The 20,281-nt window shown below is 56.9% G+C and overlaps 4 protein-coding genes across 4 annotated transcripts; 2 read left to right on the forward strand and 2 right to left on the reverse strand.

Moving 5' to 3' along the window:
* Positions 1-87: 87 nt before the first annotated feature.
* Positions 88-549, reverse strand: KVR01_003322 (uncharacterized protein; the record flags this gene model as incomplete). The annotated part of the gene is made up of 1 exon (XM_044786646.1): positions 88-549. One exon carries the CDS (start codon positions 547-549, stop codon positions 88-90), a length of 462 nt encoding a protein of 153 aa, XP_044648337.1.
* A 1,115-nt stretch (positions 550-1,664) lies between these two features.
* Positions 1,665-5,465, reverse strand: KVR01_003540 (uncharacterized protein). The gene is made up of 11 exons (XM_044785305.1): positions 5,241-5,465; positions 4,663-5,043; positions 4,444-4,604; positions 4,277-4,391; positions 4,027-4,197; positions 3,121-3,882; positions 2,674-3,035; positions 2,512-2,621; positions 2,198-2,458; positions 1,959-2,139; positions 1,665-1,896 (listed from the first exon to the last, which is right to left on the reverse strand). Exons 1-11 carry the CDS (start codon positions 5,370-5,372, stop codon positions 1,767-1,769), a joined length of 2,766 nt encoding a protein of 921 aa, XP_044648555.1. The 5' UTR covers positions 5,373-5,465; the 3' UTR covers positions 1,665-1,766.
* Positions 5,466-6,622: 1,157 nt separating this feature from the next.
* Positions 6,623-8,140, forward strand: KVR01_002416 (uncharacterized protein; the record flags this gene model as incomplete). The annotated part of the gene is made up of 2 exons (XM_044782946.1): positions 6,623-6,702; positions 6,823-8,140. 2 exons carry the CDS (start codon positions 6,623-6,625, stop codon positions 8,138-8,140), a joined length of 1,398 nt encoding a protein of 465 aa, XP_044647431.1.
* Positions 8,141-14,022: 5,882 nt separating this feature from the next.
* On the forward strand, positions 14,023-19,945 carry KVR01_003696 (uncharacterized protein). The gene has a single exon (XM_044782794.1). The coding sequence runs from the start codon at positions 15,903-15,905 to the stop codon at positions 19,578-19,580; it is 3,678 nt and encodes a 1,225-aa protein (XP_044648711.1). The 5' UTR covers positions 14,023-15,902; the 3' UTR covers positions 19,581-19,945.
* The last annotated feature ends 336 nt before the right edge of the window (positions 19,946-20,281 follow it).

Below are 20,281 nucleotides of genomic sequence, written 5' to 3' on the forward strand. Positions count from 1 at the left end.
GACATTTATCCTTCGTAAGGGGCACCCATAAGCTACATGGAATCTCGATGATACTGCTTGCAATCGAAATATCCACCGTTACAGAACTTAAGCGGTGACCGTCTCCTGCGGGTCTGGCTCGCGAGCGAGGACAGCGGCCGCTTCTGCTGGGTCTGTGTTGCGAGCGAAGATAGTAATTGTCTCCGATGGGTCTGGGTCGCGAGCGAGGAGAGTAAGCGCCTCCGCTGGGTCTGGGTCGCGAGCGAGGATAGCAGCCGCTTCTGCTGGGTCTGTGTTGCGAGCGAAGATAGTAATTGTCTCCGATGGGTCTGGGTCGCGAGCGAGGATAGCAGCCGCTTCCGCTGGGTCTGTGTTGCGAGCGAAGATAGTAATTGTCTCCGATGGGTCCGGGTCCCGGGCAGCGATGTTGACTGTCATGGTCACTCGTGGGGGGTCGTCACGGGGAACAATACCCTCCGGCAGGTCTGGCTCGCGCGCAACGATGCGAGGGTGAGCGACGGCTGCACTGGCGACGGTGCAGAGCACCGCTGAAATCAGGAAGTGCTTCATTGTGACGGGTTTGAGTAGTCTGGACAGTCTTGAGATGACAAAGTAACGAATCTGTCGCGATCGACGAAACCATGACAGCCTCCATGGCTTTTGAGAGGGTGGAGCCCTCTTATATGTACACGTCGATGTATGAGATCGCGACTCAGTACCGTGGAGTGCCCAGCCTGATCAGTGGAGACAGTAACATGATACTTCCCGTTTTCAGGAGTTCGGTGTGTCGCTCGGCAGCCAGGAGAACCTGGCCACCCCGAGCGTTTCTGATGATCGAGGATATAGTGTAAGAATACCCCACGCTAAGCTGATAGACAATCCTAAAATACTTTGTCTTATAGTCATTCAAAAAGAAACAAGCAAATAGTTTTGAAACTCCAAGGAAAATAAGTAAAACGGGTTAGTCCTCTGGGAATTTGGGTCATGCCTAAATACTAGTCCTACTCGTAGCCGGTGGCTATGGTCTAGGGCTTAGCCCCTTTACCCTAGCCAGCCTTTTTAAAAAAGGAAGCCTTCAAGATACCAAGACCGAGAAAAGATAATTATGCATGCCCATGTACGTACATGGGAGTGCCAGAATCTCCGAACTCCGTTTTTAGGCAAAAGAGTAGGATTCTATAGTACCGTGGCTTACCCACACCAAGACTTGACTAAGGCGATGATCAACGTTGTGAACGCGTCAATTCAGTATCAGATTAATTGCTGCGCGCGCACGGGCCAAACATTGAGGGAAAAGATGATAAGAGAAAAACTCGCCTTATTAGGGACGAGAGATATTATACGCGTAATGGAGATGCTCTTTAGAGACACGGGCTTCCTAATTGTGATTCTTTCGTTCTTTCTTTTGGGAAAAGGTATTACCTGAGACCAAAAGCTTCAGCGAAACGGCTTTCGCGGAACCTTGGTAGCAGGCGTATGTGAGAAATCTACAGGACGGCTTCGATCTCATGATCCAAGAGGCAATCTCATTTGGAAATATTACAGGCTGGGCTCCACATATCACCAGCTGGGGAAATGCTGGAAGCTGTCTGGTGATCCTCTTCGGTAGCATAAAATGTGGGGACGGCGTGTTGTCGGGCGCCCCCTGCGAGCACGAAGATCTCCTGCCTTCCAGGCAGCTCTGGCGAGTTTCAGTGGCTCTTTATTTGAAGATGCGTGGGAGAAATCTAAAATCTCACTAATGGGACTTGAAGAATAGAATATCTACAGAGACGCCAGCACGCCGGCTAGAAGAATGTCCCGTTTGCGCTTCCAATTGTACCTCCGGGAAGTACTGTGATCTTCGGGACCTCGATGACTTCCCACTCTTCCGACTTGGCCGGGTCGCCAAAGGGCTTGAGAGCCGCAAGGCGGAAGCTGCGGAATCAGTGTGTCAGCCAAGTCGTTCTTGATGTCTCGTGTCTTCAGGTGCAGCTTACCGATAATCGCCGGGAACGACCGTTGACCCGTTGGCGTATCTGCCAAGCCACCAGTACCTCGTCCAATCTCCACGGGGCAGGTTATAAAGAGGGAATGGGAAGATATCGTCTTGGCTATGCTTGCTGGGATCGAAGTATGTCGAGGTGTCAGTGCCGTTCCAGCTTGTGGCGGATCCGATGTCTATCACTCATGTTAGCTGTATGAAATCCAAGCCCAGGGAATCGTAAGTAACACGTACAGTGATTTTCTCCGATGACGGGCGGGTACTTCCATTCCGCCTCGGTATAGTCGGCATCAAAGATGTCCCAGCGCAACTCCCGCGTGCCCCAAATGAGCCAGTTATTCCACTTGGGAAAATCTTGCGCTGGTAAGGTGAGGTTGAAGGTCATGTTCGGCTTGGTAGTGATTTCAATGCTATTGAGGCCAGTCTGGAGATGAGGAAAGCCCAGGAAGGTGTTATACATCTCTGTCACTGTCTTCTTCAAGTCTGCCGCAACGCCTGTCGGGCTGTCAGTTCCGATCAACTCACATGTAAACAACGGCTTGACTCACCAAAGTAAGGAATCCCGAGCTCTTCGCCATTGCTCCCGCTGATGAGGACTTTGCCGCTGTATACGGGTAGCTTGGTGGCATCCAGTCCCGTTGGCGCCGTAAAAGTGACTCTATGATTTTGGTCAGCCAGGTCGCAACTCGAAACGAGGGTGAGGCGCTTACTCTACTGTAGCCTTCTGCCCCGGCTCAACAGTAAGGTCGCCTGGGAGGTCAACCGTTGGGTCGAACTCCACGAGCACAATATCACCGTATTGGTTCACCTCAGGAAGATCTGGATCCCAAGCTTCGAACCCTCCAGCGCCCTGTAGGGTGAACTTGTACGTAACAGCCTCCTTACCGTTGTTGAAGACGTCAACAGTGTGAGTTCCCACGAAATTAGCCGTGTCGTTCATCTCGAACTTGCGGCCGTCAAAGCTGAGCTCCGTTGTGTAGTTAAGCACTGCGGCCGCGTCGACCAGGCCCGATCCAATCTGGACCGTGGGTGCCCAGAAGCCGTAGTCTTTGGCAGACGTGGTCCAATCAGCCTACTAAAGTCAGTCACATGCTCAAATTTTGCACTCCCGAGAGCTTTTAAGATCCATGGAAGTGGTAGGGTCGAGAATTACGCACCCAGGGCACAGAGCGGCCAGTTGCTGTGATGCGAGAGATCAGACGTTGAGCCCAGGCAGGATCGTCCTGATGCGCCTTGCGGCCGCCGAATTTGCCAACATACAGAGCCGCGATGCCGGCGATGTATGGAGTAGCCATGCTCGTACCACTCCGAATCCGGTAGGTCTTGTTCAAATCGGTGCTGAGGATCTGTGTGCCAGGGGCAGAGACATCCGGCTTGAGAGCAAGGTCATAGGTTGGTCCCCACGACGAGTACTTGGCCGGCCTGCCGCTCCCTGCGTTGAAGAGTCCGACATAGTGGCTCGTGTCGTTCACATTGAACGAAGCTGTAGCATTGCCCCCAGCCAGGATTGTCTCGATGATTGCTTCTCCGGCACGTGCCTCGATCATGCCGGTGAAGCCGGGCGATATCCCGGTGGTTGGATCCTCGTATGGACCGTCGTTGTTGTAGAACAAGATGTACCGCGGGTTGAAAGGGACAAGGTTTCTGTGCTTCTCGAACAGACGACATCCCCCAGACCGGACGAGAACGATCCTCTCGGCCAGATTTTCTGTGTTGTTAGGTAATGGTGTGCATGCGTCATTCTCGATGGAAGTGTTTAGTGTGAGTGGGAAGATGGGCCAGTCAACTATATCGCTCGGGAAAACATTTGGTCCTGAAATCCAGGCGACATTGGTGGTGTTGGTCTGTCCATCCAGATTGAAGTTGACTGAGAAAAGTGCCGCGGGGAATTGGCCCGGTTCAGACGAGGCGATGGTCAACTGGAGAGAACCTGGTCAGCAACTGTCTGTATCATGTTATCCGGCCCTACCCTGGGGTATTCACCACAATCGACCCGGGGTCCCAGGGCTGGTGAGACACGTTGACGCCGCCGTATAGGTCAAAGAAGCTGGAAGAATACATACCACGTGTGCGCCTGACGCACCATTAGCAGCGTCAAATGGCCCTACCTCACCGTTATTTCCAGCCGCGATAGCGACCACCACGCCCTGATCGACCATCCTGGAGGCCACCACAGCCCAGGCATTTGTGGTGAACCCGCTGCCTTCCCCGAGGCTCGCACTGATGATGTCGGCCTAGATATGATCTACATTCAGAATTTTGTCTCTCCCACGCCTCAAACTTTTGGGGGTCAGGGGCAGTAGGATCACTTACACCAGACTCGAAAGCCTTCAGAAATCCTTCGATGACGGTCTCTTCGTTGGAGTATCCATCCTTAGTGAACACCTTGAACGACAACAACTTTGCCTCAGGCGCAACGCCAACAAATCTTGTGTGGTCAGCTTACGAAATTAAAAGTCTCGAGGCTCGTTAGAACTTACTTCTCGCTTTGTCCGGCTATGATGCCAGCCACGTGGGTGCCATGGCCGTAGTAGTCCATGGGGTCCTCGTCAGGCACGGGAGGAGACTCTGGCCAATTTCCATCTCCAACGAGATCATAACCACCGATGACCTTGAAGCCAGGGCCGATCCCACCACCCAGCTATTGTAGATCAAGTCAGTCAACAATCACAACGAGATATATCTCAGTGTGTTCTTACAGCTGGGTGTGTGTACTCGACACCGCTGTCGACGACAGCAACAGTAGCTCCCGCACCCAAGATACCTTCTCCATGGAGCTTCTCGACCCCAGTGATGCCGTGAACAGAGTAGTTAGACGCGGCAGCATCGTCGCTGAAAGATTCGCCGTTGACTGTGTCCAGGATCCTGACACGTGTGGACTGGTAGACGGTGGCCACGGCGGTGTCGCTGCTGGGGTCATCGAGGGCCGCCCTCAGGGAGTCTGGGGTACAGTCGTGGTCACACTCAACGCTCACTCCGGGGAACAGGTCCGAGTCGAACTGCTTCACGATCCTGAACCCCGTGGTGGCAGCAACCTTGTCGAAGAACTTGGTGCACTGTGCGCGAGACTTGAGCTCCACCTGCAGCACTTCAGGTCAATTTTCAAGAACCACAACAGGAGCTTCATGCAAACAGGATGGTGGGTGAGTGACAAGGTGTAGATGTTGTTTTCACCTGTCACACAGCCTGCTGCTTGAAAACCTTTGTTGCAGAGCCTAATAAAGGTGAAGTGAATTTGTTTCTGTAGTGTTGGTGATTGTATCCAAAAGCTGCTTACGATGTATCTCCTTGGCACGGTGTCAATGGGCGAAGAGTGGGCCTCTTTCAGATCGCGACGAGAGGGAAAGTTGACAGCCCAGGCGCTGCTCGTGGCGCCGAGCAGGGCGAGGAGGGTGTGTGTCCCACGCATCTTCGCGATTCAGGGCTGGAGACGGTCCTGGCTGAGGTTCAGAGAGGACGTTGTCCCGAAAAGCGCAGAGGTGACCGTTAAATACAACCTTGGAAGGTTTGTGGTAGTTTTTGCTACGACTCAAATTGCAGGTTGCATTGCTTGGCCAGGTGGGTGCCAAGCGAGCCGTTCCTCGTATCTACTAATGGCAGCATGGCATGTCAAATGAGCTTAGACAAGTCTATGTATGATTAAACCGCGACAGATCCCTGAACCCGCATCACGATCCCCTGTCCGCTGCATTTGGCCTTCCTTTTACAGCGCTGTAACCGGGTCGGGATGGAGTGCGGGATCGGGCGATTCGGTAAATACGAAGCCAAGAACCCCCACGATGGGGCTTCATCAATGGGGCTGCGGGGGTTTAAAGACGTCAAATGGAATGACATCCTCACTTGATCCCCCTGCGAATCTGAGGATCGGTCTGCTGCCGAACATGCAGGGTGGCAGGACTTTTCCATTGGCTCAGCAACTTCTGCATCGAACTTTCAGTTGCTCCATGTTCTGTTTTTGGCATGTAACGTTAAAACGCGAGTTAAAAGGGGTGCCTGCCAAGGCCTAAAATTCCAATGCAGAACCCGGGGTCTACCGAAACTTAAGAGGTGTTTAAATCCTATCCAACATTGGAAGTGAGTAAGATCTTTCAGTACCTAGGTATGGTTTCAGGGTATCAAATTGAGCATATTACCTAGGGCAGAGGGCTCAAGAGGGCTTAAAGGAATATCTTTTTCTGTGCCTACAAATGCGGAGACCCTCGCAGACGCTGGCAATTTCATGTTCTCAGATAGTTACTTCCGGCATAATAGGCTATTCATATGAAAGACTTGACTTCAACAGTACTCGGCGCCTCTCCAGATGTCACTTCCCGCGAGAATCTGGTTTGTGGCCACAGGGACAAAGCAGCCGAGACAACAACAATGCTGAGTCCGGAAGCGGCCCAAAGAGACCGATACCAATTCGACTGGATTAAGGTCAACAGGGAATCGAATGCCATTTGAACGTCTCATGCGCACTTAGTCTTGCCCCAAAACTGGAAATGCTTTGGGAACTCCTGCCCACCCGTTCTTGGTAAACAGTGTAGTCTCAATGCTCAGTGAAGACGAGGCCTCGCTCCAGACGGCATTAGGGTATCCCACGGCTTGTACTCCAATTGGTTTCCAAGACAGTCGACCATTGAGCAGAGCCCAGCCTCGCCGATCGTCTGTGTTTTAGCCATGGGGCGAAATCGAACTTGGGCCAAGACTTTCAAATGTCAACAGTGCGGTGCACGGCATTTTGGGTTGCAAGGTGCAGCGTAAGTGTATCTCAGTCAAACTGTTGCCAGCATATTCATCCCTCCATCAAGTTGTGCACAACGTGCTGGTCCTCTTGCCCAACATATATTATCCACTGACGAACAATGTCTTCCAAACAGTGGGATCGCATTAGTCGTCCGCAACGCCAGACTCCCAGGAAACCCAGCAACTCACATCATACTGCAGTTCCGCAGGGACACAAGGAGCTGGGCCCTCCCCGGGGGGGTCTTGGACTACGGAGAGACGCCCAAGCAGGCCGCCCTCCGCGAGGCGGAGGAGGAAATATCCCTACCTCGCAACGCCGACGAGGGCAACGACCCGCTCATCACGATTCGGCAGCAGGCTGCGCTGTTTGACCACGGCCAATGGCGGTACACGACCTTCATCGCCGACGTGAACAGGCGCTTCCTGCCCAAACGGCCCCCGCAGGACACCGAGGGCATCGCGGTCGCGTGGGCGCCCATTGATGAGGTTGGCGTTCAAGGTGGGAGGTTTTTCCCGCTGCATCCTGCGTTCTGGAACGACTGGGAGAAGCTTCGCGATATGATCCGGGCGATGGATGGGCCGGCTCCAGTTGCCCAACCTGTCCCACCTGTCCCACCTGTCCAACCTGTTCAGCCCCAACCTGTTCAGCCTCAACCTGTTCAGCCTCAACCTGTTCAGCCTCAACCTGTTCAAGTTCAGCCTGTCCAGCCTGTTCAGCCTGCCGACCCGCCTGCCAACCCAGATGTCCAGCTTGGGAATGATCTTGCCCAGTTGACCCTTGGTTTCCCGGTGACGACCCCAGGGGCACAACAACCAGCAACTCGCAGGCCCCCGGTGAATCCTGGCTGGAGGCCAGCGGATCGTATCACCCCGCCACCAGCACCTCCCAACGTCCCGCCGACTCTCGGTTTCCCCAAGACAGCTCCGGGTCCCCCGCCAGGCCGAAATGTCCAAGCAACCGATCCCGGCCGTGGTGTTAACCCTATGCCCCCGGCGCCAGTACCACCTCTTCCTCCTGTCACAGCCCCGGCTGACACGTGGAGACCGCCCGTGGTCCAGTCTGGTATCATGATCCTAGATGACAGTGACGATGGCTCCGAGGAGGATTGGCGCACACCTCAAGCCCCAGGGCCGCCTCAGGTCCCGGGCCCAGCTCAGGCTCCAGGCTTTGCTAAGGTCCCAGGCCCAGCTCAGGTCCCAGGGCCGCTTCAGTTCCCAACGCCACCTCAGGACCCGGGCCCAGCTCAGCTCCCAACGCCGCCTCAGGACCCAACGCCTCCTCACGTCCCAGGCCCGGCTCATGCCGGACCATCTACACATGTCGGGAGTAACAATGGTACTTTCTTCGTGAACTCACAAGGGCCGCCTGACCCGAGCTTTGCCCCCGGGAAGATACGCTACATGACTTGGACTCAACAAACCGCGCCAGATGGGCAGTGCAGACCGAGCTAGATTTCCAACATGTTTCGTCTCGAACGGGGCTGTTAAGTGCATGGGATACAGGATAACTCATTTCTAGAATAAGTCTTTTGAAATACAATAATGTTTCTCTTGAATCGTGATTACGTGGTATTTACTTTTTGCTTTGCATGTGGCTGTGTTTTAATAAATCTATGCCATGTTAGCACGACATCCAAGGATCGCTGCCTTAAATATACTATATGGATATGGTTCCAAGACCAATGTAAGTATGATTGTCATTTAGCAACTAGCCTTTTGAATGCGGAGGCGATTTTCAATTCCTCGTAACTAGGTAGGTATCACACGCTTCCCATCCAGCTGTTGAGACATGGCATGGTGACCAGCCTCGGAACGCAGGCCCTGCGAGACGAAGGCCTAGTGACTTGCACCCGAGTTCGAACAAAGTGCTCAAGCTCGAGGATTCGCTAATGGAATTGTGCTCATATGTCTCGGTCGCTCAGGAATTTCAACTTCATTCTGCCTATTCTCCTGTGACACTAGTACCATGTCCAAAACCCGCACGCATGTCACCTTCATAAAGATTACTATTGAATCCTCGATATACTCTCCTAGGCAATACATCTGTTTGGGGATCCCTCCGTGAACAGGGCCTAGTCGAAGGATTGCGCCACTCTTGAGTCGCTCACGTGTAGTTTCAGCCATGTGCCTGACAAGATGGCACCTGGGCATCTACACACAACCCATGACCAGTAAAAAGTCACTGCTTTCAATTTTCCGTGTCCCGTTTGGCTTCGCCTTTTTCTCCTCATCATCCATCCTGACCGGCGAAATACGAGGCAAGTAAAAAAAAAAACAAAAAGAAGTAAAAACAATTCCCGAGCCGCTCAGAGTTTCTCCGTTCTTGCTCCCACAGCAGTGGTCCTGGGAAGACACACATTGCGACAGCCAGTCAGGATAGAACAACACATCGTGTGGGCGTCTTTGAACGGAATGGCAAAGCCCGAGGAAAGACGGTTGACTCAGCCAGAGTGGTAAGCAAAATGAAAAAATGTCCGCGCCTATCGATTCGAGGAGGGACCTAGTATATATAAGACAAAGACAGGCCCAAAACAAGCTAAGCTACGACGGCGTGGCGCGCGCAGCCCACAGTCATCACCCCCCGACGAGGCGTCAAACAGCTCAAGCCGTGTCTCAGGGATGAGCCCGAGGACGGACTCCAGACAACAACTTGAAGCTGTCCGGTGTCCAGCAGGTGGGTTTTGCCGCCAGACCTGCGCGCCTAATCCTACAAGGCGCGAAAACATCTTCCAATATTTGCCCTCCAACTTATTATCAGAAGTGTATGAGGCCCCAGGGAGTGTTGAACAAGCGCAATGCCCCCCCTCAAGCAGTAAATGCCCCCTCGCATGACAAAGCTGACACGAGGCGGGCAGGCCCGAGCCGCCCACGAGCTATATGTGTGTGGGCGTGCGCGCGTATTCCGCAATGGGCATGAACCCAACGAGCCAGGTATGTCCTGACCGGCTGGCGGCACCTAGTTACTCACTTTCTCACAGCGGTTCACAGCAACAAATAAATAAGCACGCCGCCCCATCAGCCCAGAATGCAAGTGTCAGCGTCTGTCACACACACACACAGGGGGGCACCTAGCGCGGTGCGCCCCATCCCCAGCGCGTTGAGGTCATTGTGTGGTGTTGAGAGAGGGCAGGGAGCTTATGAGTGGCGGGCAAAGGACGGGCGGGAACGGGGTAAGATGGACGAACTGCTCTGGCTTGCTTTACCCTGTGGCACACATCACCCCGGGGTAGGTGGTATCTGTCAGACGCCCAAAATGCCACCTTCCAAGCCCTTCGAACACGCCCTTTTCCAAGAAGAGCGAAAAGAAAAAGACTGACAGGGACAAGGAAAAAAAAGGAAATACCTGTCCCCAGCCAAAAGGACCCCGTTCATGTATCAATCCCAGTCTGCATGCGCATACGCAGACCCTGCGTGGCTGCTTGCTGCTCGCTTGCTGCTGCTGATCACAACCTGTCTCCCCGGCCTACTAGTCCTATCTCGTCCCTCCATATGTACAATCGTGTCTCATGAACTCGGCGCTTGCAACTCACATGAAGGGGAGAGAACCGGAGAGACACACCCGCGACCCGCAGGGCGCCGAAGGCGAGGTGAGCACTTGCATGAGCTGCCTGCCTGGCCCGGGTACGGTACCACCTTGGAGGATGAGAGAAGAAGAAAAGGTGAGACGTCATGCCTGCTGCACGCTGCGGCTCACGTGTGAGTGGGTGTTGCAGGGACGGGTCGCACGTGCGTGCTGATGCGTGTCCTGTGTATGAGTTGTATGTGTGCATGTGTGCATGTGAGTGAGTGTTGCGAAATGGGACATTATTTGTGTAATCGTGCGTTCTTGTCTGCGACGGCCTTCACTTCCACCACCTGTCGTCCCGTCGTCTTGGGGGAGCCGGGGGTCCCCCCCCCCCCTTCTCGAGGATGACAGCAGGTCTAGCCGGCCAGCCGGCCGGGTGCCAGCGACGAACGGTTCGCCGTGTTCCGCAGTGTGACGCGAAGGGTGTGTGTGCGCGCGCGCGTGTGTGTGGACACGAACACCTGGGACGATCTACCTGGGCGTGGTCATCACTAAATTACTGTCATGATTACTAGATACCACCTCGTTGACTTGTTGGTGGCTTGCGCCGGACGTTTGGATCATCGGCTGTCTGACAGGACAGGACCGGGGTAGGCATCATTGATGGGCCGTGGGCGCAAGGCTTGGCTTGGCTCGGCTCGCCCACACTTTGTTGACAGTGGCATTTCGACTGGGCCGTTGAGGATGTTGACTCTCTTACCTCTGATGACATGGCAGAGGAGACCCATCCGTCCCATGCCGCCCATGGATGATGCGTGTCGTGTCGTGTCGTGTCGTCCCATCGCATCCCTGGGCGCTGAGGCCGACCGCCCCGAAAGTGAGGCGGTCGCGCCGCCCATCAGTCAGGGTTGGAGGGTTGGGGAGGGTCGCGGGCCAGCCGGGCCAGGGCTTCCAGAAAGTATCCTATGGAGAAACCACCAGGGCTGTCCCCAACCGGCGTTCCCAGGGATGTGATGATAACGACACACAAAAGTCCACCTTGTCTTCCCTTCCCTGCCTTGGAACGGGACTGCCGAGATAATGCGAGAGGATGAGGATTCCTGCTGGTCCCCATCGGCCAGCCAGCGTGCAAGCTGGGTCGCAGGATGCGGTGAGAGCCTCGCTCTCGTTCAGCTCTCGTTCAGCCACATCATGGGGTTCCGCCAGTATCACCACTATACCCGTGCACAAGACACGAGACAGGTGTTCTAGCCCACATGCCCAACCAGTAAGCCAGCAGGCCAGCAGGCCAGACAAGCCTACCAGAGAAACTGGACAAAATCCAAAGCAAGCCCCAAGCTAGCCCTGGAGCAGAAGCCTGGGCCGGTGATTCGGTGCAGTGGCGGTCTGGGACAGCGGCAACATGCAGCTGCAAACAGCAGCCATCCTACCATTCTCGCCAACGAGTACAGTCGTCCTCGGCTCGGCAGGCTGGCGGGCGGGCAGCCCAACTGCGAGGATGATTGACTTTATTATTACTGCCGTTCTACAATTAACAATTTACCGTTTCGACCTTGGCACAGCTGTGGCGCGGCGGCCTAGGGGAGGAACTGCGGTAGTGCCGCCCCCCTCATGCCGGCACCCATCTCGCGAGCTGCCAGGCGTGCCAAGAGGCTGGCAATTCTGGGGACTGACGCGCAGCCACCCTCTGGGTCTTCCGGGGGACGGGTCTGGGGACTGGGGGAACACGACGACCGTGTAACCCGAGCGCTGGGCATGATAACTCAAGGCGCCGTGCTGCTGCTCCGCGCGCAGAAGCATGCTTGCTCTCCTGTCTCGCATTATGTGCCGCCGCAGGCGATCAGGGCTCTCAGGTGCCCGGCAAGTGAGCGAGCGCGCTCGCCGTGTTGTAATTATCCATGTTTCTGCGCGGCTGTGTTCCTGATGGTGGCAGCAAGGACGGTCCTGGAGCACGGTCCCGGTCGGGCAGCTCAAAACCACGGGGAAGCGTGGGAGGGTGGGCTGGGAGGTATCCGTAGATTAATAACAACGGTGTTATGGTTTATGACGGCTCTCCCGGTTCACCGCCTCGACCCCCTCGGATCGAGCAGTGGACGTCGGAGCTCGATCGTGGCAGGCGTGGCTCAGATCCCCGCCGAGCGCTGTGATGTGATGTGCCGTCAGAGGGCGAGACAGGCAGACAGGCCATGGCATATGCATGCCCTTTACCACATTGATACGGCAAGGTGGCATGGCCGGGTTGCACTCAGTAGGGACCCGGGAGCGCGGCTTGATCAACACTCGATGGCAGGATGGCTAGGGGGGGGGTTGTCTGGTTCCGAAGATGAGTTCATCCCCCAGCTGCCCCCCACCCCCGTCGTCCGTCGTGAACGGCTGGCGGCCGACTTAGCAGCTGCACTACTTGGGTGCTGGGTGGGCTGGGTGGCAGGCTGACAGGGCTGGCCTTCTGGGTGTCTGGGACTTCAGGAACCCTGTTCGGTCTGAGATGTAGCAAGGTGCCTCCCGCTCCGGGACGACTAGCCTCGAAGAGGAGGCCGGTGAAAACAAGTCGGGACTGCTGACAGCCCATCACCATGGATCGCCTCCCTCCATCAGCTCCGGCCCGGGGGGTGTGGGTTGTCAGCATAGCAGCCTACCTAGCACGGCTGGGAGGAGGATATCACGAACGAGCGCCAGGACGGTGGTAGCATTTAGCATTGTGGGACAGGAGGCTGTTTGGGTGTAAAACGAGGCTGGACGATGAAATTGCGTCTGCCATGAGCCCACAAGCCCGACAACAGGGCGGATCAAACCTTATGAGGCCCCGAGAATTCAATTGCGACCGCGGAAAGAACAAGCCTTCCGGAAATGAAATGCCCTCGTGCTCGCTCGCGATATGGTTTGGAGTTGGCGGCGCTTGTTCCAAGAAGGGGTCCATGGTCAGCCAGTTCGACCAGCAACAGGAGGAAGGGAAGGGGTGGGGGGATGGGAAGCCGGCCCTTGGTAGCGCGGGGTTGCTTGCATGACCATTGACGACCGACCCCAGCAGACGAGGTGCAGCCCAATGGCATATGACTGCTTGCTGCCCTACACAATGCCGTGTGGTGCTGGGGGGGTCTATCCCGAAGTCCCAGCACGACGGCCACGGCAGCCACGGCAGTACCACGGAATTACACTGCACAGGATTGGTCATTTGGTCGGGAGTGCCTGCTCAAATCGTTGCTATTCTGGGACATGGGATGAGCTCATCCTTGATCAACATGCAGTGTCTATCTCCGCGGGGCATGGTATTGAGCATGGTATTGAGCAAGATATCCCGCATTGTAGATAGATATCCATCTCTATCAGAGGCCAGCCAGCCAGCCAGATGAGTGAGGGATTTGTCCATGTTGAGTTAATAAGACGAGAGAAGGCTGAGAAGGCGGCATGGCACAGGATGCGAGGCCCCAACGCTGGGATATCCTTGCCCTCCCACGTTTTCAAGCTTCCCTGCAGACTGCAGTGCGGCGGCGGCAGCAGGGTGTAGGCGCAACAGCAACGGCAACGGTAGCAGCGAGGGTACTGTGTATTGTCGTACACCGCAACTTGGCCGCCCTGCCGTCGTGGCCGCCATGGCACCCACCCCGGCCATGCTGCTGCTGGCCGTCGCATTCATCTCGGGAGGGGAGAGCATGGCAGCATGGGAGCCGGGCATGTTGCTCTCGATATCACCCTCCAGGGCTGATTGGCACCGAGAGGGCACACCAGCAGAGAGCAGCGGCATTAGCACTGCGCAGCAGACGAGTAGCAGTCATGAATACATTCCTATGACGACGCTGCTTTTTTTGTTGTTTTCTTTCCTGGTCTTCTCCTGCCTCCTACCCTCAAGTGCTCCCACCCTCCTACCCTACCGTCTTTTAGCCCTCCCCCCACCTCGGCTTGTTCCTCTCTGCTACCTAGGTAGACTTGGACTGGCACTGGCACACACACACACACAGCCTTTTCCCCTTCCTCTACCAGTCTACTTAGACAAACTCTCCCTTGGACTCGTTGGACTCGTTGGACTCGCCCTCGACCTCGCCCTTCAGTTTTCAATGGTCGGCCATCCTCCGACAGCTGGGATCCCGGGCTCGTCTCCTCGTTCCCGCATTTCCTCTCTTTTTGTGATGTCACGCGTGGGCGGTTGTCGCAAATCCCAGTAGCGCCGGCGGTTTTATTGCATTTGCAGTCGGGACTTACTCGCGCTTCAGCCCACGCCGGTCCCGGTCCCCTTCTTCAAGTCATTTTGGCACGACGAGTACCAGCGCCAGCATTAGCAAACAACGGCGTTCCGGCCTTCGGGTTCCCAGTCTGGCCCTCAACAAACAATTCCCCCACGGGGCTAGTCCACTCAGCTTTGACGTTTTTTTGGCACTACGGCCACGACCACGGCCACGACCTCAACCTCGTCGACGACAACATCAATAACAGTATTCTGGTAAACTACTGCTGCGAGTGCTGGACCCACCACATCAACAACGGCCACCTGCTCCCAGTTCCCAAGCTCCCCAAGCTCCCCAAGCTGCAGGCCAAGCAGTCCCATCTCACCCGACCCCCCGTCAGAAGCTCGAGGCGCAGCACATGCTCAAGTAGTGTAGTCTGTCTCCCCATCGTCATCCTCATTTCCGTCGCAAACAACACGGCTCGGCTCGGCAACGGCACCAGCAACCACAGCAACAGCAACAGCAACGACGACAGGCAACCCAAGACGACGATCCTCTTGTGTCCAGAATCCAGACTGCCAGACTGCCAGACTGCACACACGCAGTCAGTTCCTGATACATCACAATAGTGCCCCGCCCACTCCGATCCACGCCCTGTACTCCGTACTTTATTGCCCTCTGGCCCTTCCCTGCGCCTGGCCTGCAGTTCCTGTACAGCCGCCCATTTATTACGTGGGCGAAACATTGTCATTTGGCCGACGGTCGAATCGACGCGGACAGATGTGCCTGGTTTTTGTGGACTGACTCCACCTCGCTGCTGTCCTCTCTGCACCCTTCAATTGGGTCAGAAGCCCAGGCCTGGCCATTGTACCGCAACAGCGCAGTCCACGCCCCAGAAGCAGTAATCCCGCCCTGCAACCAGCATCGTGACCACTCGCCCCTCCCTGCCATCCCACCGCGCCCCCCCCCCTGCTGCCCCTCGTCCTGCTTCCCTGCGATACACGCAGCGGTACATACGCAGCAGTACCTCTGGGTCGCCCCACCCCGCCATAGAACAAACAACACCCACTCCCAGCCAGGCCCCAAAATCATCGTGACCTCTCCTGCTCTTGCCTCCCTCGCCCGGCTGTCAGCTGTCTGGTCTGGTGGCCGCCATCCCTATATCTAGTACGGCGACTCTCACCGCCGCCGTCTGGATACAGACGCACTGTCCAGCAATATCAGAGCCGCACCGGCAGCTTCATTCACTCAGTATTCAACACCAGCACCACCCCCACCCGCCGACTTCACCTCTGACCGCCGTCCCAACCCCACGAGCCTGTTCCAATATCAAAAGCATCCAGGCCTGATCTAGGTCGTGGCCATGTCCGGATCGTATCACCACCATCTTGACATCGACCGCCGCCAAACGATGGTTCGGCCGCAGTGCGCTCCGCGATAGGACACGCCCCTTCCTCTCGGCGCTGCTCAAGTGGAGCTAGGTACATCGCATATCGTCTACCAGAACTGCACTTTTCAACACCACCGGATTCAAAACATACAACACACCATGCTGGGCAAGCTGTTCAACCTGGGTAACACCCCGGGTAACTCCAACCAGGCCCAGCCTTCTACCTCCAAACAGGTCTCGTCGCTCGAGTCGGTCCAGGAGGACATCCACACCCGCTCCCTCCTGTTCCCAGACGCCCAGACTCTGTACCAGCACCAGAATGACCAGGTCTTCCCCATGTCCAGCGCCTCTGTGCTGCCTCTGCAGACCTCGGTCGCAAACCCTTACGATCTCGACGGCGACCTCGAGATCGAGAGCCGCGACGTTCGCGTCATTATCATGCAGGACACCTCGAGCTCGTCTCCCGCCTCCCTGCTGTATGACAGCCAGCGGCCCCAGCTGCCCCAGGAGCCCTCGCCCACTGAGCGGCCCCAGACCATGGCAGGCATGTCCCAGGCCCTCCCACAGGATTCCCGTCGTTTCGCATCTGCACAGCGCAAAACCAGCACCGGCCAGTCGTCCAAGCCTGTTGTGATCCAGCCCGGCAGTCCCCAGCCACGCCAGAGCGCGTTCGACAGGAGGGCTTCCATGCACAGCCGCACCCAGAGCAAGGCCGAGACCGAGTCGCAGAAGCTCCTGAGGGAGTACAAGCAGGAGATCGACACCTTTGCCGGGTGCATCTTTGGAAACAATGAGTTCCTGGCCTACAAGGGGACGTCAACCAAAGTCCATGTTGTCCCCTCAGACATGCGCAACGACGTGCCCAGCTCGGGTCTCGGAGACGGCAGGGGATCAATTGGCAGGTCGGCAACGAGGACGAGCAAGCTGTCTCAGTCCTTTTCCTCCGAGGCGGTGCCTCCCTTCAAGCCATCAGTCTCTTCGCCACTTCCTCGATCGTCTGACCGAAAGAGAGTCCTCATCACGCGGCTCTTTCCAGTCAGTATCCCTGCCGACGATACTCTGGCATGCACCCCCAAGGGGCGCTTTTCCGAGGAGAGCTCAGGATTCCCGTTCCCCCAGTCGAGTGACGAGGCAAAGGCGAAAGCCAAAAAGGCACAACTGAAGCAGAAGCGGACACCAATGTACGCGGTGGCTCTCATCATCAGCCTGCCACCCGGCTTGCCTCAAACCGCCCCCGCCAGCGCGTCGCGGTCGGCCTTTCGCGGTTCGAGCTCCTACAACGAGCAACAGGACTCATTCCCATCATCCTACAACTCCGCGAGGCGGTCTGGCTGGGCGACGGTCGGGCCAAGCTTCGGCGGGTTTGAGGCTCTCGATGCCGGCTTCAGCATGGACTCGGAAGAGCGGATCGACGCCATCACGCGACACTGGGACGTCATCATGCGCAGCCTCACCTCTCTGCAGTCTACCGTCGCCACTGAGCTGTTTGCCCTGCTGAAGCAGGCGGACATCGCGTCACCGAACCCAGCACCAAGCTCGGTCAACAGCCATTTCCCCCGGGCGCCCTCGAACGCCAGCCAGAAACCGCCAAAAACAAACACCAAGTTCATCTCTCTTCTCCCAAATTGTCTAGCAAATGACAAGCTGGTCAAGGAGGAGGTAGACGCTGCCAGGGCTCGGATCGTGCTGGGTCTACGGGCCACCAGGGTCGTCACCGGTCAGAACCGATGGGGAATCTGGCGCGAAGAGGCTCGGTGGGTGGAGCGGTGGGCTGGCGGACGAGACCAAGGCTTCTTCTTCTTCAACCTGCTCACGGGATTCCTGTCGGTGCACACGGACTGGCTGCAGGCTTTGAGCCCTTCTAGATACCGCCGGCAGTTTTCCGCCCTGCAGAAGCTCAAGAGCGACGATGACCTTTCGCTTCCCGCGAGAACAATTGTGGTCTCGCAGGATCGCGTGGCTGCGCGAAGGCTCATATTTCTGCTTTCTGCTTTCTTGCCCGCCAACCAACAACTGTTGTCGATGCGGACGCAGAGGCCGCAGACCTCAGCTTCTTTCGGGGGCTTTTCACAGTCTCCTCCGTCATTCATCATTCCCCTTACGAAGGAGGAGTCCCTGCGTCGCAAGATCAACCGTCGCGGTGCCTCGAGGCATGCCTCGCACTCCCGCACCGCGAGTACATACACTACTAGTACGAAAGTCTCCGTGCCGGCCCACCTGGCCCACCTTAGCATGGATGGACAGCATGGGCGCCGGGCGTCAGATGCCGCGTCTATCAGAACGAGCCTGCCGCTCCAGGGAAGTGATACGGACAGTCGGAAGGCCAGCGCCGCCACAACGGCGACTGTCACGCAGGAGCACAGCACTATTATTCCGCATTTCGCGACCCAGAACTCAGAATCGCAGGCCTACGGTCACCCCGACAGCAGCATGGCAGCCGACGATCTGAAGCGTTCGCTAAAACGAGGGGACAGCATGGGTAGTTCTGACACCCAGACGAGCTCGCGCTGGAGCGTGATCAGTGGGCTCTGGAACACGCGGCGGAGGGAATCCTCTCTTAGCACGGCGCCGAATAGAGACTCGCCAGGCAGTCGGGACAGCATACCCGTGTCGCCAAGGAAGCCAGTCTCGAACCGAAGGAACTCCCTTGCAAAGATGGTGGAGGAAGCCGCTGCTCTGGATCCCATGTCGTCGCAGGCCAGGACCAGGAACTCCCCCAAAGAGAGGGACGCCGAGTCCCCAGAGACGCCAGACGCTGAACAGGGACCCGGGCAAAGGTCGCGCGCACCGATCCCGATGGAGAGGAAGCCGGATCCAAGCGGGGCCTTCGAGTCGCCGGTAAAGACCACGATCAACCCTGAGGACGGTGTCATCGACGTTGACGTACCGTTTCCGGACTTTATCGCTTCCTTCGAGACTGCCGTCAGCTCGCCGTCCAGCAGTGGCTACCTGTCAACGCCAGGCCTGAGCGGCCTCGAGTTGTTCGAGCAGGCATCCCGGGTCGCTTTTGACGGCGATGTGCCGATGAACGTGGCGGGTTGGCTCCAGCGGTACCATCCGGACTTCATACTGCAGGCGATCCCTCCCCAGAACGACCTCGTGGAGCAGGTGAAGGCGTCACTCCGGGCCGAGCCCACCCCATACCCAGCTGCGCTGGCCGACGGCAACGAGGAGAAGTGGGTGGATGTCAGCTCGGCGCTCATTGCAGACAGCACCGACTTCTCGATCCGGCGCGTACGATACCGGCGCCTGATCAAGCCCAGAAGCGGCGCCGAGAGGACAACGCCGCTGCTGTCCTCGTCTGTCAACACGATGAGCTCGACCAACATGACGCCATTGATCTCTCCTTATGAACACCACCTGCAGGAGGACTTTGTCGAGGAGCCAATCGTGACGTTGGACGACACCCTGATCGAGGCGGTGGAGCGGGTGATCGCCCACGGGAGCGACATGAGCAAGGACAGCTCGCAGTGCTCGTCACGGTCGACGAGCAAGAGGCGGGAGAGCTTTGCCGACCTGCTCGCCGCGGCGGCCGCGAGCACCACGGTGTCCAACACTGTCGGCTTGGCCCCCGAGGTCGAAGTGGCCCAGGGCAGCACCCAGCCGCGGAAGGGCTCGCCTCAGCAGGGCGAGGTGCCGCGGGGGGAGTGCAAGACCGTGGTGCTGTCCGCGCTGGAAAACATCGCCAGGGACGTGACGCAGAGGAAGAGCGAGAGGGAAGAGCTGGGGCGGGCCAGCAGCGGCGGCCCGCGCGGCAGGGAGAAGGAGAGCGTGCTGAGAGAGGCGGTGCGCTCGTGGGTTGAAGGCGTGGATGCTGGCATGGAAGCGAGCCAGTAGAGATGTGTGCATGAGGGCGCCGGACTGAGGGAGAGGAGGAAACACGCGGGCACCGACCCGGTGCTTGAGGAGGAGGGGAAAGCTGCGTGGATTGGTGTTTGAGGATGTTTTGATGATACCCAGAGGTCGAATGAGCATGAGCTATTCACCGTTGCATTTCGAGGAGGACGGTCATTATAGATGGATGTGTGTGTCAGCGTTGGGAGCAGCAGTCTGGCCATCTATCTATCTTTCTGAGAGACGGAGGGAGAACTCCGCAATGGTCTATGTATGGCAGGCACACATGCACATGTGCCCAACAACTAACTGGCTGTTCATATGATGACAGCATGGCCGCAGAACCAGAATAATATGATAAGAAAGTCCCTCAGCTGCAGCAGACTCGGTGATTGTGATGTGACATATCATGCACGGGCGGGACGGGCTGACGGGATGGATGGATGGCTGGCGCCGTGTGGATTGTCGGCCCGCACCCAAGGCTCCACCCGACGACACACACGGGCGGGCGGGTTAAACCCCGACCTCCGAGCCTTGCTTGATCTCTCACCCGGGCGGCGAATTCTCACCCGACGACGGCGGCCCTTCTCCACTAGCTTAACCAGGCAGGCATCGATTCACGAATTTTGAAGTTCCTTACTGAAGATCACCGCGATATTCCTGACTGGACAGAATTGCTGCTCTCGAGCTTGAGGCACGCGAGA

Source organism: Diaporthe batatas, assembly GCF_019321695.1.
Source record: "Diaporthe batatas strain CRI 302-4 chromosome Unknown Contig00003, whole genome shotgun sequence".
NCBI classification, from domain to species: domain Eukaryota; kingdom Fungi; phylum Ascomycota; class Sordariomycetes; order Diaporthales; family Diaporthaceae; genus Diaporthe; species Diaporthe batatas.

Coding starts and splice junctions, on each gene's coding strand:
- KVR01_003540 (XM_044785305.1), bottom strand. CDS start 5,372: ATGCGTGGGACACACACCCTCCTCGCCCTGCTCGGCGCCACGAGCAGC. Junction 3,036..3,120: donor CTGGCCGCTCTGTGCCCTGG/GTGCGTAATTCT, acceptor TGACTTTAGTAG/GCTGATTGGACCACGTCTGC. Junction 2,622..2,673: donor GGGCAGAAGGCTACAGTAGA/GTAAGCGCCTCA, acceptor CCAAAATCATAG/AGTCACTTTTACGGCGCCAA.
- KVR01_003696 (XM_044782794.1), top strand. CDS start 15,903: ATGCTGGGCAAGCTGTTCAACCTGGGTAACACCCCGGGTAACTCCAAC.